The sequence below is a fragment of the Perognathus longimembris genome, chromosome 5 (assembly GCF_023159225.1).
Source record: "Perognathus longimembris pacificus isolate PPM17 chromosome 5, ASM2315922v1, whole genome shotgun sequence".
NCBI classification, from domain to species: Eukaryota; Metazoa; Chordata; class Mammalia; order Rodentia; family Heteromyidae; genus Perognathus; species Perognathus longimembris.
This window is the reverse complement of record NC_063165.1, coordinates 16,045,484-16,063,314: the sequence shown is the minus strand read 5'-3', so window position 1 is coordinate 16,063,314 and position 17,831 is coordinate 16,045,484. Positions and strand designations below refer to the sequence as shown.

General features: G+C 33.9%; 1 protein-coding gene across 1 annotated transcript in view; it reads right to left on the bottom strand.

The window, feature by feature from the left end:
• Nucleotides 1-17,831, bottom strand: part of Tmprss15 (transmembrane serine protease 15) — a 95,994-nt gene that overhangs the window by 56,667 nt on the left and 21,496 nt on the right. Inside the window, exons 7-11 of the mRNA XM_048345942.1 lie at nt 13,363-13,497; nt 8,197-8,308; nt 4,342-4,448; nt 3,151-3,291; nt 2,402-2,551 (exon numbers count right to left, since the gene is read on the bottom strand). Of these exons, the coding sequence (XP_048201899.1) occupies nt 2,402-2,551; nt 3,151-3,291; nt 4,342-4,448; nt 8,197-8,308; nt 13,363-13,497 (645 nt within the window). The remainder of the gene's footprint in view (nt 1-2,401; nt 2,552-3,150; nt 3,292-4,341; nt 4,449-8,196; nt 8,309-13,362; nt 13,498-17,831) is intronic.

Genomic DNA, 17,831 nt, shown 5'->3' with positions numbered 1-17,831 from the left:
GGAGGTTACAGTTTCATACATTAGGCATTGGATACATTTCTTGTACTGTTTGTTACCTCGTCCCTCAGTCCCCTTCCCCCTCCCCTTTCCCTCCCCCCCATGAGTTATTCAGTTCATTTACACTAAACAGTTTTGCAAGTATTGCTTTTGTAGTTGTTTGCCTTTTTTTTTTTAACCGTGTCTCTCGAATTTGGCATTCCCTTTCAATTTCCTAGTTCTAATACCAGTATACACGGTTTCCAATATACTCAGATAAGATACAGAGATAGTGTAGGTACAATCACAGAAGGGTGATACAAGAAGATCATCAGTAATTGAAGCTACAGTTACACATGGCACGTTGAAAGTAGTTTCAACTGTGATATAACAATCGTTTCCATAACATGGAGCTCATTTCACTTAGCATCATCTTATGTGTTCATAAGGATATGGCTATTTGGCTCTTGTGATCCTCTGCTGTGACTTGCCTAAACCTGTGCTAATTATTCCCTATAAGGGAGACCAGTTTTATGCCTCTATCAGAAAGAATGACATTGCCCCATTTGTAAGGAAATGGAAGGACTTGGAAAAACTTATACTAAGTGAAGTAAACCAGACCCAAAGAAACTAGCCCCTTTTTTCACTCAGAGAAAATCAGTCATTGTTGTCTAGATCTCACTGCCTTCCTCATTTTACTCTGGGCACTCTGCTCTCTTGGCTTGTCTTCAGTCAAGTTAAATATTCTCCCTTTAGACTCTTTGCATTTTCTTTCCTCTGTCTGAAACTATCTGTATGAATAATTACTTCAATTCCAAAAAAAAAAAGATACATAATTCACTTTTCCCAAAGACATCAAAACTGATTATTTTAAATTAGCACACATCTTCCTGATGTCCTGACTATCTTCCTGGGCAACTTACATATTACTTTTCATGTATATTACTTATTTGCTTTTAACTTGGATAGAATATGCAATTTATAAAAGCCAAAAAAAGGTTTGCTTCATTTGACCACCGTGTTCTCTCAGTAATTTAGATAGGTTCTGGTTCACAACAAATATTGTAAACAAACCAAAAGAAGGAAAATCACCTCCTTAAATAAATAAATAAAAGAATAAATTAAAAAGGACTTTAGTGATGACAACACAAATTTATTAGAATATTCATTTTTTAGTAAAGACATTTTGGACAAGTGGAAATAATAAGATGGACCATGCTTTATTATTCTTTGAGTGGTATTCTCTAAAATTCCTGGGCTAGACACAGTTCTGTCTTGAAGATAACTTGTTAATGTTTCTTAACTAGATTTTTGTCAAAGTTAACATTTAATCAACCATTTACTTTTTCAGATTAGAAAAATGAAAATACTGATCTTTGTAATGGAAATACTCATTAAGAATAATTTACAAAACACATATTGTTTAGAGTTTTTCTGTTACATACTGTGTCATTTAGTCAACAAGTTATTTATATATTATTTATAGAGTCAGAGCTGTAGACATGCAGTCATATTCAAAATTAGCTCTAGATATTGTCAATGCCATTGGAATTGTAATATAAAAAAGACTAGTTTCTTCTTTCTGAAAGGAATACTCAGATAAGAATAAATCAGTACGTAGGTAAATATAATGTTCTCAGATATATTTTAAAAAGGAAAACCAGAGAGGAATGGGAGATTTCATATCGCAGGTTCTGACAGACCTTGTAGAAGTATATGTGATTTGTGTCCTCTATATCTAGAAATTTGCAAATGAGAAGAGTCATTTTTTAAAATTGTCTTCATTGGGTGTTTCTACCTGGAACCCAATTCTAATATCCCATTCCAAGAAAAGATGTACTTACATATCATAGTTCTTCCTTTAGGAGGTTCTAAGAATAGTTTATCATTTGTCATATAGATTTTCAGAAGTAATCCTGTCCCATTTCAAGATAATACTCTATCATATATTGAGAATTCTGAGGAATTCTTTTTAAAGTAGCTATCTGAACTAAAAAGTTTCTCAGCATTTCCAGGTACCATATCAATATTCAGAAACACACGTTTCTATGCACTAGCGATGAAAAATCAAAAAGTGGGATTAAGGCAAAGCAAAACAATACTCAGGAATGTTCATTGCCTCAAGTAAGTCCACATGGTAATAAATGGTAAATCCATAGAAACAGCTTAGCCTTCTTCTTTATACTGGTCATAGCACACTTTCAATATCTCATGAATGAATATATAGAATAAAAATATGTATATATATTTCTCTTGAATATGTGTTAACTGGCCTATTTGAAATTATTTTATGTAAATGTATTCATTTGTTCATAACCAAAAGGACAATCTGAAAGTATATATTGTTTTCATTTAGCAGGACTCTCAACTACATAACAGTGGCAACCAGTGTCTTTTTGAATCCTAAATTAAATATCAATTTTACCTGAATTATTGCCAAAAGTGTGGTCGAAATTTGGACCAGTAAAAGGAGGAAAAGTGCCTCCCTGAATCCTTTCCCATTCACTATCATCATGTAGGTCCTGGATCCAGAAACAAAAGCCATTCTCAAAATTACAGGTAATCTTCTCATAATCTGTGAAATACAAATATAAAAAAACATTAAGTTCATATACCATGCAAAAGTTTTATTATATTGAAAACAATCTCACTTTATACACTTATAACTGAATAGCATACATTAAAGCATTTTTTTCTGTTAATCAAAACTATCATTTCAAATAGTTAAAATTAAATTTTGGTTTTCAACTTTCTTAAATTAATGGTTCTTATTTTAGCAAATACAAGCTTTCATTATGTAATTTTTCTATTGTATCTCCATTGGTTTGTTCACAAATCTTGTCATGTATTTTCTGTCTTCCGTTGTCACTAAAGTTATTTGGCGATCATTAAGCATATGAGGAAACTCTTCAGTTTTATGCTCAAAATATTTACTGTAATATTTATACGAAAATTTAACTTATTTTTCATTGACATCTATTTTTAAATTGGTTATTTGATTCCAATTAATAATGTGAACTTTTTTGTAATTTATTGTTTCTTTTTAGTATGGGTTAGAAAGATACACATAAGCAATACTTTGTAAAGAATTGGAAAACTAAAAATTTTATGCTATGCTATTAAATTTATATTAAGATATTAAGGCATCTGAAAGAATAAATAAAAAATACTTACTATTAAGTTCACTGCTGTTGAATGTAGTATATGTTGCACTAAAGCCAATATAGTCATTTTCATCAGATTGTATAAGAAAGGTAGCAGTAAGTTGGTTGGAAAATATTCTAACTATGCCAGGATCAGTTTCCCAAAGTGAAGCTATAAAATGAATGCCACTTAAAGGTCAATATTGATTCATCATCCATCTACTGATTTCAATTTATTGAACAATCTGTTAATTTGTCTGACACTACTCAGTTAAAATTCATTACTGTTTGATTAATTTATTTTCATTAAAATAGCTCCTCTTCTAAGTACGAGAAAGCCTCAAATTACTATATATGTTTATGATTTTTCAGTGTGTATTTTCTTTTAACTGCTAGATGCATGCACTATACATAGAGGAAAAAGAAAAGATGCATTGTTTTACCCAAAAAACTTTTTCTAAGAACAAAAATTAATCAGTTATAAAACTAAAAGTTACCTTTACTCTATCATCTATGTCCTTTCCCACACTACCAGGGGTCTAACAGGGTTACAATTGTAAAAAGAAATGTGGACATCTTTGGCTGTTTATTTATATATCTGCAGGACCTCAAATAATACTAGGTGATAATGACCGTATCTATATATTTTATATTGGTTTTATCACTTAACTCTAACTTAACTCTAAGTTATATAATGGATAACTTTTTATTTTTGATACTCAAGGATTGACTGGGATGTAAAATGTTTTATACTACATCCAATAAATATAATTGTTCTATGACATTTACTTTTACAAAATTAACATTCTCAAAGAGGCTCTATTGATCTAAGAAGGATAAAATTAGTTGTTAGAGGCAAAAGTCTTACTTTGTAATACATGAGGCCCAAATATACATGTAATTGCAAAATACATGAAATAAAATGATATGGGGAACAACAGAGAAAAGGTAGTAAAATTGTTGTTTTTGGTACTTATAATGGAAAATAGGATTTAGAAGAATATTTATTTCACACAGAAAGAAGTCTACATAGAATACTCATTTCCTGATTTACACAGTTGTTTTACTTTTTCCATTCAGTGACTTAAAATGAGTGACTTAAAAAATTAGATGACTTAAAAAATTTTCAGTTCAAATATAAAAGGGAACCTGGCTCACTCCAAATATCTCCCTCATATATTTTATACTTTAATATATGGACTAAATATTTACTCAAACTTACCTCTTAGAATTTTGCTTGGTCCAACTCCTTCATAAATATTTAACACATCTGAATAATATGTATTGAAAGAGTCAAAGCTCAATTGAATGGAAAGTCCCTGGTTTACACTAAATTGAAAGGATATAAAGAATAAAACATGTAACACTTGCCATAATTGTTAATATATTCTAGAATTTGATGCATGTTGCCTGTGGAAAAAGGCATAAATACAAGATCTACTTTACTAAAACATTGTAAGTATTCAACTCAATATGTTAACTATTAACAGTGTTGTATGGCATATCTCCAGAATTTATGCACCTGGCTCAAGTGAAACTCAATACTCATTAAACAAAAACTCCCCACTTCCTTATCCCTTTACCCCCTGGATCCACCATCCACCTCACTTTTGTGAGTCTGACTAGTTGAATCACATTCCATAAATAAAACCATGTAAAATCTACCATGCATCACTTGCTAGTTTCATTAAACATAGCGTTTTTGAGTTCAGTGTTCTATCATTGATACGAATTTCCTTCTTAATGAGAGGAAAGAATGCTCCACTGCATGTATATATTAGAATGTATATAAGAATTTCTTAATCTCTTGTCTTGATGAATATTCAATTTTTTACAACTCTTGCATATTGTGAATAATTCTGATATGAACTGTGGATTATACACATCATATTGATATCCTAATCTCTATTTTTGGATAACTACTCAAAAATAGGACTGGTGGGTTATATACTTTCAAGAAATTTCATGGTGTTTGCATAGCAATAACGTCATGTTACTTTCCTACCAACAGTGCTGAGTTCCAATTTCTCTGCATTTCTAGCAACATCTGTTACTTTGATTGGTTGCAATGGCCATAAGCAAGTCTGAGGTAATGTTTTATGTTTGATTTATATTTTCTTAATTATTTTGGAAAGTGAGCATTTCTTTTTTATGAAGATTTTTTTCTTTTTATTTCTATGCCTTTGGAAAAAAAAGTTTATTAAAGTCTTCTTTTATAAACTTTTTTGTTTTTTTTGCAAGTCCTGGGCCTTGGACTCAGGGCCTGAGTACTGTCCCTGGCTTCTTTTTGCTCAAGGCTAGCAGTCTGTGGCAGCGCTTCTGGCCATTTTCTATATATGTGGTGCTGGGGAGTCAAACCCAGGGCTTCATGTATACGAGACAAGCACTCTTGCCACTAGGCCATATTCCCAGCCCTATTGAAGTCTTTTATATAAGCCATTACTGGGGATTGATCTCAGGGCCTTGAGCTTTTGCTTGGCTTTTTTCACTCAACGCTGGCACTCTACCACTTGGGCCAGGTTAACTGGAGATTAGAGCCTCGTGAATTTTTCTCCCTGGGCTAGCTTTTTGACATGTGCTCCTCAGATCTCATTCTCCTGAATAGCTGAGAATACAAATGTGGCTTCAGCGCCAGACTTGTTAAAATTTTCTCTGGTTTTAAGTCTCTGTTGTTTTCTATTCTGTTGTAGAAATGGCTTACATATTTTATCTATTTATCCATCCATAGTAGATATTTGATTAGCAAATATTTTCTCTTATTATTCAGGCTGCCTTTTCACTCTATTGATGTATCTTTTGCTGTGTAGAACATTGTAAGTTTGACATAGTTCTACTCATATGTATTTGCTTGTGCTCTTTATCCTATTTGTATTGGATCCAAGAAATCATTGCTAAGAGCAGTATTAAGAAAGCTTTCTTTCATTTTTTATTAGTTTTCTTTTTACTTTAGGTTTTTTTCTTCTTCTTTTTCTGAATAACTACTTAGTTATTGTCAAAGTCATGTACAGGGGTTACAGTTTCATACATAAGGCAGTGGGTATATTTCTTGTATAATTTGTTATCTCCTCCCTCATTTCCCCCCATATCCCTCCATGAGTCGTTCAGTTGGTTTACACCAAATGGTTTTGCAAGTATTGCTTTTGGAGTCATTAGTCTTTTTATCCTTTGTCTCTCAATTTTGATATTCCTTTTCATTTCCTTAGTTCTAATACCAGTATATACAGTATCCAGGGTATTCAGATGAAATACAGTGATAGTGTGGGGACAACCACTGAAAGAGCATAAAAGAGGATTATCAACAAAAAAAAGCTACGGTTTCACATGCCATGTTAAAAATAATTACAACAGTGATATAACACTTGTTTCTATAACATGGAGTTCATTTCACTTAACATCATCATATGTGTTCATAAGGGCATAGATATTGGGCTCTTGTGATCCTGTGCTGTGACTAGCCTAATTATTCCCTGTGAGGGAGATCACAGAGTCCATGTTTCTTTTGGTCTGGCTCACTTCACTTAGTATAAAATTTTCCAAGTCCTTCCATTTCCTTACGAATGGGGAAATATCATTCTTTCTAATAGAGGCATAAAATTCCATTGTGTATTTAGGTTTTGAGGTTAAGTTTTTAATTCACTATGGGTAATTTTTTTTTGTAAATTTTAAGATAAGATTCTGATTGTATTCTTTTTCACTCTTTATTCTTTGCTTTCACTTTCATTTTTTGCCATTCACTTCAGGTTTTCTCAACATCATTTGTTGAAGAAATTATCCTTTTCCTTTCATGTTGTCCTGGTAGTGTAATTGAAGAACATTTGAATGCATTTGCAGGAGTTTTTTCTGAGCTCACTATTCTGCTAGTACTGTTTTGGCTATTGTAGCTTCATAATATATTTTAAGATGTAGGAAATGTGAAAGTTCCCACTTTGTTCCTCATTATCAAGATCATTATGGATAGTGACATTTCATTGTGACTGCACATGAATTTTAGAATTTCTTTTATTTTAAAAAATGCCGGGGCTGGGAATATGGCCTAGTGACAAGAGTGCTTGCCTCATATACATGAAGCCCTGTGTTCGATTCCCCAGCACCACATATATAGGAAACAGCCAGAAGTGGCTGTGGCTCAAGTAACAGAGTGCTAGCCTTGAGCAAAAAGAGGAAGCCAGGGACAGTACTCAGGCCCTGAGTCCAAGGCCCAGGACTGGCAAAAAAAAAAAAAAAAAAAAAAAAGATGCCAGTATGCCTTGAATTACACATCATGTTGGGTGGTATGGACATCTAAACAGCATTAATTTTTAAATATATGTACATTTTTCTGAGCCTGATCATGCTCTGCACATCTGAGTTACTATTTTATTGTCTTGCCTATCAGAGTTTGTCTGACTCAAACACAAGGATTAAATTAACTCATGTTTTTATTCCTCAATGTTTATAGAGAATATTACACAATAATTATTTAAAAACAATCATCTATGAAGCTGCCAGTATGTGTGTAGAAAGACTGTAGGGCAGGTTTATCAGAAGATGTGAATTTAGCTGTAATTTTAAGGGGCTTATAAATTTGAGATCATCTAATTATGCAAATAGGTCTGGGGGTTTCTGTTTTCATGGACTATATCACAGGTGCTGGAAATCCATAGGACTTTGATTAAAAAAAAAAAGAAAAAGAAAAAGAAAAAAAGGCAGAAACTGGCTTCTCATCTACTAAGATGGCCTTATTTATTAGACAAACTATTGTACATTACATATAAATGAACTATGTAGCTTGTGGTATGGATAGGAAGTAGAAAATGGGAAATAATGAAGGAGGGAGTGGCATTATCAAGAAGCATTGTACTCAAAACCAGACTTAGAGAATTATAATCTTTTTATACAACTACATAATCATCAAAATGAAATAAATTTCAAAAAAGATTTAAAATGGGACGAATGCTTTGAAAAGTTTGTCCATTTGTTACTTTAGCGCTAATGAAAACAATAATTATTTTGAAAAATGTACTATTCAAAGTGGTACAACTTTACATCGGGATAGACTTTAAGCCTGAAGACTAGGACATTTAGGTGGACATCTTACCGTATGATCCACTGGCAAACAATACCTGACGAGGTACCCAGGGTTGGATAATGGTCAGCCTGGAATGACCCGGAAGAACCAGTCAGCAAAAATCTGCCATCACAAGCAGTGGCTGCAGAAAAAGTCCAGTTAGAGTCAGAGACAGAAGTAATCTTGTGACTTGGAGAGGGTAAGTAATTTCCATAAACTCTCTCAGTGTGTAAAGCTAGGCATTCTTTCAGACCTTACCATGCTGTACTGTATTTCCTAATAACGCAGTAGAGGAGTTAACAAGAGATAACGTCTCTCACTCTATGAGCCGGCAAACAGAGAGTGGGAGAAGGTGTACATGAACAAATGAGCAGGGAACTTTAAAATACCCCACCCATTCCAATGATCTTAAAAATAAGGTTAGGGTACAAGACATACAGCCCTCCATTACAATAAACAGGAAGCTAAAATTATATATGTATTACATAATATATATGCATAAGTTAAAACAAACAAGACAATGCTAAGAAAAATCCTAACTTAAGTATAGTATTTAAAAAGGAGATGGCTAGTATAAACAATAAACAGCAGAAAACTGGCACTTAAAAGTTGTGGAGCGAGTATAGTCATAGTATTTCATGAATATCCTCACTTTTTATAAAAAGGAGGAGAGGCTATTGGTTGGGAGGGATGAGGGAGAATGGTGAAATGGGTGACATCAATCAAGATGCATTGTACTTTTTAACCTGTTTTGTTGAGTGGTAACTCATGTGCAACTATTTAGCTACATTGCTTAATGCATACTTAAATATACAATTTAAATATAAGTTAGAGAAGAATTTGCAAAATAATTTAACAAAGCTGATGAATTTTTAAAACAATTCTTCAAACCCATTTACTACATATGACTTGGAAAGGTCTCAAAAGCTTTGCAGTACAACAACAACAACGTTTATAATACTCCAAAATGTAGTCTCTAAAAAGTCATTCTGGAATATTCTTTACTTGTCTGTGAGCAATTTGGAGATCCTGTGAAGGAATTGAGGAATAGAAACCCTGGCAGAAAAGGAACTGGCTTCCTAAATGTAAAGTTATAGCCCAATACCCAGTCATGTCTCCTGGACTACAATCTAGGTGCTAAATGAAATGTGTGATAAATGTAAGTGAGACATGGCTAAGATTATCATGTCAGCCTTCTATAAAGAATATGATCCATTTGTCTGCCCAGTTCTCTATGAAGTTGCAACATTTTATTTATGAATTTGTAATAAAAGTCTGTTCTAATTGTGCTCTGGTCATTCCTTCAAGAAAACCAAGATAGAATATTACCTTAGGAATTTAAAAATAAAATTGTATCAGTATTAAATGTCCCTTCCTTCCTTTCCCTCCCTCCCTCCCTCCCTTCCTCCCTCCCTTCCTCCCTTCCTTCCTTCCTCCCTCCCTCCCTCTCTCCTTCCCTTTTCTCTCTCTCTCTCTTTCTTTCTTTCTTTCTTTCTTTCTTTCTTTCTTTCTTTCTTTCTTTCTTTCTTTCTTTCTTTCTTTCCTTTCTTTCTTTCCTTCCTTTCTTCCTTCCTTCCTCCCTCCCTCCCTTTCTCTCTTTCTTTCTTCTCTCGCTCTCTCTTTTTCTTTCTTTCCTTCTTCCCCCAAGAACCTTTTGCTCAAGGCTAGCACTCTACCATTTGAGTCACAGCACAGCACTACTTCCAGCCTTTTCTGTTTTTGTAGTACTGAGGAATTGAACACAAGGATTCATGCATGCTAGGCAAGCATTCTACCACTAAGCCGTATTTCCAGCCCCTAAATATCTTTCATTTATACATATATATGCATGTACATATATATTATTTAACTTCAAGATATTTCTAGAGAAACTGAATTTACACATGGTAATGAAATAAGAAATAATTCAGGTTTTCAGGCTTAAAGATATGTAACACAGGAATGAGCATTTGTGGGTGCTGGGGATTATTGCTCTGTAGACTTTTCAGTATTTTCTAGGATATCATTAAAAATATTCTGATTAGGAGATAAAGGAACTTGTTGATACCAACCATTCCATCACAAGATGTGAAATGTTTCCAATATCCTAAGGGCCTGAATGCTAACCAGGATTCCCTGATAGCTCCCTCTGCCGGTTCTCTCTAGATAGACAAAGGGAGACTTCCCACCAGCAAGTCTGTTAGGCACATACATTTGAGACATGCAAATGAGAGGACAATGCCAACTTAACAGCAGCCCTGCACTTTGGCCTAAAGGCTGCGAATCAGCATCTTTTATTCGCATAGATCAGCTACAAAGTGAATTTTTTTTCTGATGCAATTCTAATCAGAAGAAAGAAACAATTTAAAGAAATCTTGTTTTAGCTATAGTCAGCAATACAATATGCAAATCTAAGAATCCAAACACTGAAAAATAGGAAACTGTGAGAGGAACTCAACATTAATGTACTCTATTAATAACACAACCAGAATTAGAGCTCACAGCTGGAGCAAAGTAAATAAATAGGAGAGATCAAAGGTCAATTCTATATAGAAAAAATTCTCTTAAATGTGCGGTGTGGATCATTCTGTGAATATAGATTGATAGGAAAAGTCTTTGAGGTAGAAATTTTCTTACAAAAAGTTTATATTTTAGGCTTTTAAGTTGACAACCAATTATTAACATGAATTTACTTTTAAAAACTTGTATTCTTTCACTGGAAAAAATAATGTAATTGACTTTTTCATTTTTTTCTCACAAAGGATATAAATGTATTTTCCAACAACATATAAAATACTAATTTTAAAATAAAGTAATGAAAAACAAAAGAATAAAGCAAATAATGAAGAAAATGGAAAAAAGAAAAGAATAAAGAAAATTGAAAATGAAGAAAAAAGCTGAAGAAAGCAGGTGACAGACTGCTTGATGCTACTGACGTTTAAAGCATAAATGCATTCTAACACGGATAAGTCATCATATAATGTGATATATGCATTTAAAACAAATTTAGTAATTAATTAATCTATAATACTAAAGCTTATCTCATGAGTTTATAATGCTCAGAAAAATAATTCTTTCTTTTTTCCTCCCTCCCTCCCTCCCTCCCTCCCTCCCTCCCTCCCTCCCTTCCTTCCTTCCTTCCTTCCTATTTTTTTACGCTAGTCCTACAGCTTGAACTCAGATTCTGGGTAGTGTCCCTGAGCCTCATTGCTCAAGGCTAGTTCTCTATCACATAGGTCACAACTTGCACTTCTAGCTCTTTGATGGTGAATTGGAAATAAGATTCTCTAAAATTTTCTTGTTTAGGCTTGTTTTACACTGCAGTCCTCTGATCCCAGCCTGCTGAGTAGCTAGGATTACAGGAATGAGGCACCAGAGCCCAACCAATTCTTCATTTTAAAACTTATTTTGGGATAAAACTATCAATCTTACATAACATTTATGACTAATTTTATTTGCATTGATATTTCCTTATGAAATTTTAGAAATTCATCGGGATGGAGACCAAATAATAGCTGTGTCAAATTTTCTGATTCTTCTAGTGAGTTTTTTCCCCCCTGCATTTCCTATGACCTTATAGCCTCAGTACTATGTTTCTTTACTTGGCTACATATAGTTTTTTGAAACTGAAATCAGCATCGTTCTTGTTACCGCGCGATGGCACACTTGTATCATATTCTCTTCCAGGAGTTAAGAAAATGCCTGAAAACCATAACATAAAGGATCACTTTGTTCCACTGTGAGTAACTTCGTTATATAAAATAGATTAAAAATATTCCGTAGTCTGCACTTTCCTCCAATATATTCTGAGTGCACTTCAAAGTACGTAGTTAAACTTTGTAGGCTTGAATTATATCCAAGAACATTTGAATCGGGAGTGCTGAGTGGAGGTCTCTTTAGGATAGAAGGCTTCTGTTGAGTTACTACTGGGAAGCAGACCAACTACTCATCGTACAAAATTTGTACCGAAAGGAAAGAGAGGGCTTTAAATGTTGGTCCTTATTGGAACTTCTGTTTCCATTGAACCTCACACAGAAAATGATAGCAAATAATAGAAGGGGAAATGCAGCAAACAATAACTCTAGTACTCACCATGTTTCAGGCATAGTCAAGTTTTAAACAGATTATAAATCATACCTCCACAGTGTGCAACTCATGCTTTCTGTTAAGTTTTTTTTTTTTTTCCAAAATGAACCATAGGCTACACTTACCAAAATGGTTCTCTCCATTGCTTCCTAATCTATAGTTATAGTTTTGTGGTAATCATCATAGCTAGATTACACATGAAAATAAATTATACAGCTACTGATTTCTAGTAAATATTTCTAAATGGATTCCAGTTCTAAATAACCAAAGAGAAAACAAATTTAAATCATATAATCATGCTTGTGTTTAGAATTCACTATTTAGGTGTTTAACTAAAAAATATAATTGCAGGTTAAAGCCAGCCTGGGCAGGAAAACCAGTGAGACTCTTTCTCCATTTAATCACAGAAAAAGCAAGAATTGGTGCTGTGGCTACAATAGAGCTCTTGCCTTGAGCAAAAGGGAGCTCTGGGACATGGCCCAGGTCCTGACTTAAAGCCCCAGGAAGATAGGCAAGAACAAAAAAACCCATAAAACAACACTCCTCCCCCCAAAAAAACAGCACCCAAACCAAACAATACCCCACCCCACCCCCAAAAAACAGCACTTAAAACGAATACCAAAATATAAAAATGAAATGTGGTGTGCTCCTGGGATATTAGTTATCAACCAAAATCAATTGTATGAGTCACAGAACAACAACAGACAAGTAATGGCAACAATCAAAACTGAGTGACACTCATACTGATTGATTATTATGAAACACTGTGCAAAAAACATGAAACATCATTGATAAAAAGTGATAATATATCAGTAAGAACTCATTTTCATAAGAATTCAGAGTAGTACAAAAGAGACCTGAGATGAAAAATGTGAGTTACACCCTTCAAAGGAATTGCATTACTGCTAATTAGAGAATACATTGTCATCAAAGGAAATTCTACATTAATTAGTGTGTCCATTATTGTGTAATAACATTTAGGTAAGTAATATAAGTACTTCTGAGAGTTTGTATTAAATGATCCATCTGGTTGTGAGGAAAGCTTCAGTGGTTTCCACTAGCTGAGATTTTGGTGCACTTATGCACGTGTTGAACCTTGAGAGGAGGGAGCAAGCTTGGGGGTGACCTTACCACAGAGTTTGTTATCTTCATCAGAACCATCTGGACAGTTTATTTCTCCATCACAAAAGAAACTGGTGGCTATACACTTCAGAACATCAGCACCACAAGGCTGTGAACCAGCTGGGCATTCCATGGAGACATTTCCTTAAAAATAACAACAAAAAAGATTTAAATTGTAAGCTTCTTGGCCTAGTAGACTTAATTTCAATACTGGTAAGGTTTAAGTATTTGTTTTGTGTTGTTTGTGTCCTTACAAGAATATACTTTAATTTCCAATACAAATATTTACTTCAATTGGATCATTCATTTTTAAGTCTACCTAGGATTTTAAATTTTGAAAAAAAACTAACTTTTCATAGATGTTAATTGTGTTTGTTTATTTTATCTTAACTTTGATAAATTAATACCATAGTTCCTAGTATTTGTCGCTCGTAGGTTTCTTGTGGTATATGGGACACTTTATTAGCAATTGTATCGTATTTTCTATATCATCCAGTAGCCACTTATTTAGTTATAGTTTATTGTGTGAAAATAAAGTAACTTCAGTAGAGACAACTTTTGTGTCATTTTAAAGTAAGATAAAGCACTTAAAATTCTATGTGCAGTTAAGTGTTTTCTTACACTGAGCAGTGGAGAAATACTATGGCTATTTCTGCCCTTCAACTCTTTTCTTAAAATGTAATTTTACTGTCAAGGTGATATACAGCAGGTTATAGTTACATTAGTGTAGTGAGTACATTTCTTGTCAAACAATGTTACCCCTCCTTCATTTTTCTCCCACTTTCTCTCCTCCCCCAACCCCTCCCCCCCCAGTTGTAAAGTTCATTTCCAACATATCATCTTGTGAGTTGCGGTTGCATTGGTTTGCCCTTTGATTCCTGACTTCCAGGTTCTCAGAAGATTCCAGGCAAACACTCCCTGCAGGGTTTTCTGTCATACTTTGGCCAACATCTGATAAGTTTTCAACTGACTTATCCTTCACTTGTTCAATTGTACCTATGTAGATATAGCAAAGCACCAAGAAGCACATTTTATTTCTGCAAGTCTTTTTGCATGTTTTAATTTTATGTTGGAATTAGCATATATTTGTAGCTCAAGAGGGTTCCATTGTAAAATTTCCCTACTCACAGTGTACTTTGAACAAATTCATCTTCTCTAACTCAGAAAGTTCAAGAGCATTTAAAAATAAGACATGCTCTTATGTGTCTACCAGATAAGACACCATTTCTGTTTTGTAGAGCTATTTGAGTATTTTCTTCTGTGTCTAGAATAATAATAGTGGATTAAAGTTTTTGACATTTTTAACTCAATAGCAACCTTTTTCTTAATCTAAAGCCAGAACTGTACTGCCACCTGCTGGGTTTTTTAAAAGATTAAAATATTCTGAAATTTATGCTTCACAAAACTAGTTTGAATAAGTATTTCCATCAATAAATCTACCAAGAATACAGCTGATTAAAAATATTTATAGGCAATATTGCTCCATATTTGGACAACTAAATAAGATGCACATAACTGGGTTGCCTTCAAATGAATGATCATAGGAATATTCATGGAACACTGAACACCTAAAGTAAGGCATAAGAATCAGAGTTAGTCTCAAATGGCAGCATATTCTTATTCAGCTGAATAAAAATTAATGAAGAGTATGCTACTTAATAAATCCAAATGTACATATAAATATTGATATGTACTATCTATTTGCTAACCTTTCAGCTCTAATCCAGAAAATGTATGGTATTTGATAGTATTTCATCAATACTTAATAAATAGATGAGTAACAGCATTCTACTTGGTTCTCTGTCTCAGTTTAACAGTAGCTAATCAAATTCTATGTACTCAGCACTTGAAATACTAGGTTTAGGGAGTTAAGAGGGAAGATGCATAATTTTCAGTGTCCAAATGCTTCTCGTGAGAGCTGTGCCTCCTCATGTTTCAGCCTTTTCTCTCTTGTCTAATAAAGTTAAAGCCACTTTAAGGGGTAAAATTATGGGTCCTTTGGTCCCACGAGTAGTAATTTATTCTCTTTACAAATATTTATGGACTACTTACTATGTTGTGCAATTTTAAGAGATAGAGATAAATATGTGTAAGTCATGAAGCTTATGGAGTTAACTACTTTTTAAGAAGTGAAAAAGGTGTCATGGGAGCACCATAGGTTAGACAATTCATTTCCTTCTGAGGTAGGGATTTAAATAATACTCCTAAAATAGGTCTTCTTTCAACCAGATTTTGATAGGCACCCATAAGTAAGTGCCACAGGAAGGAAAGTATATGAAGTGTTTGTGATGGGGTGACCAGAACACTTCCATATATGGAACTTTCAAGTCTAATACAGCTGCATGGCAAAATGATTTGGGGAGTCATCAGAAAAAGGAGTTTGGTGCCCATTTTTTTTGCCCTCTATCTTTGTTACTGTTAGAAATAATTTTTCTATAGGCAGTGGCATTGAAAATTTTCCTGTATTTATGTGGTATGACAGCTTATGTCTCATAAATGCAATGTCTGGGCTCTTGTGGAGAATCATATGACCAATTCAGAGCAGATTAATTAAGAAAGTGAGTTGCTATGTCAGATGGAAGTGAATGCAGGCTGATTTCCTCACTGATGAGTCAACAATCATTATAGAAAAGCAAGGGGCTTCAGTGTTCCAATGCAGTCCTGCCCAAGCCCAGAGAAGCTAGAAAAATGAGAGTGAACTTGGTAACAATGGTGGCTGTAGGCTGAAGAGAGGGTGAAGTAATCTCAATCATTGACATTCTAATCTCATCCTGAATAGCTGGAATAACATGAATGTATCACAATGTCCAGCATCAAAACCATATTTCTTAAAAAGAAAAAGTTTTAAGAAATAATGAATTTTAGCCCAATAAATGTACAAAAAGAGAGTAATATTTGGTTTATTTTCAATTTGTGTGACTATTAGACACTTAATTTCAGTGCATGAACAAGACTTTTACATGTTTTTTTAATATCTAGTTGGCATTGTTCTTCAAGCTAATTGATTTCTTTTGCTATTATGAAAGCACACCAGTAAATGAGTATTAACTGGATAAAGTGATTTAACAATCCATTTATATTTTATCAGTTTATCAGTAAACTGAAATGTGATTACTGCAGAGTGATGCCAAGTCAAACAAATTTCTAGTGATGTGGGATAAGGAACTTTCTGGAAATGTTTTGTGCCAAAACTGTGCCAGGCTTTACAGACAATAAGAAGCCTAAAATCCAGTGTTTTCTATCCCCTCACTGACAAACAATGTTATACATAAGAGAAAAAATTAAAAATGGTAATTTGGAAATCTTAGATATTTGTGTTCCCTCTCCTGGAAGTGGGGATAATAGCACTTAGTGATTGAAGCTATTTGGGAAAAAATATCTTCAAGATTCTAGAAGCCTCATTTTATTGGGAGTTGATCCTGAATTCATGAATGTCTGCCTTAGAGACCAATTTCATTTCAATACACTGTACTGGAAAATTGATAGCACCTTCTAGAAATTCTCATTTACTTTGATAGAACAAATGAAGTCTTATTAGCAAGACTATTACATTTCAGTCCACACGAAATTACAATGGCAAGCTTCTTCAGCAGTCCTGACAGCATGTTAGTACGAGTGTCTTAAATTAGAAGAGAATGCTTAGCTATATATAAACATTGTTTCCTCAAATTCCCAGTCACAATACATTTGTTAGTAGATAAAGTCCCTCTTTGTCAGTGCTAGTACAATGAAACTAAAGGTCATAATTCTTCCTTAGGTTCTTTTGGTCTAATAGTATGTTCTTCAAAAACAGCCAATTACTCTTCCTTCCAGCCCCAAACTCAGGCACATAGTGGAATTGTAGCAACAAGATTGAATTTTGTATGAAATGGAGAAAGCTTATGACAGTGAAACTTCTGTGTTTTCTGCAATCATTGCTTGTGCAGTCAACAACAAAGGGCTAGAACAAGCTATAGTCTAGAAACCCTTCAAGTATATGAGCAATTGCCCCCAAATGTTCCTCCCTCAACTCCCCACCCGCACAGCAGCAGCAGCCAAGAAATCAATCTGTATAATGCGGCCTCAGCTTCTACCTCTCTCCTCTAGCGTTCCAAGTGGGTTAGTAAAACTTTACAGTAATTGGCAACAAAGGCAGCTGAACAACAGAACACAGTCCTCATGGATTTTGTACCCGTTATCACATAAAAATACTCTTTGGCAGAATTTATAATAGTACTGATGCCAGGTATATGATGCATGCATTTGTTGATTTTTCTCAAACTCTATCTTGCAGGCATATAAAAAAAGAGTATAAACTTAACATCCCTGAAAGGCATATTCATAATAAATTACTGCTTGGAAACTGCAGTGTTCAAGTTTAATTGCCTCGTTCCCCTCTATAAATCTCTATATAGTATCTTACTCTGTAAGAAGGATAAATGAGAGAAGTATGATTCAGGACTCATGTAGAACATAGATTTAACTAAAATAAGACTATG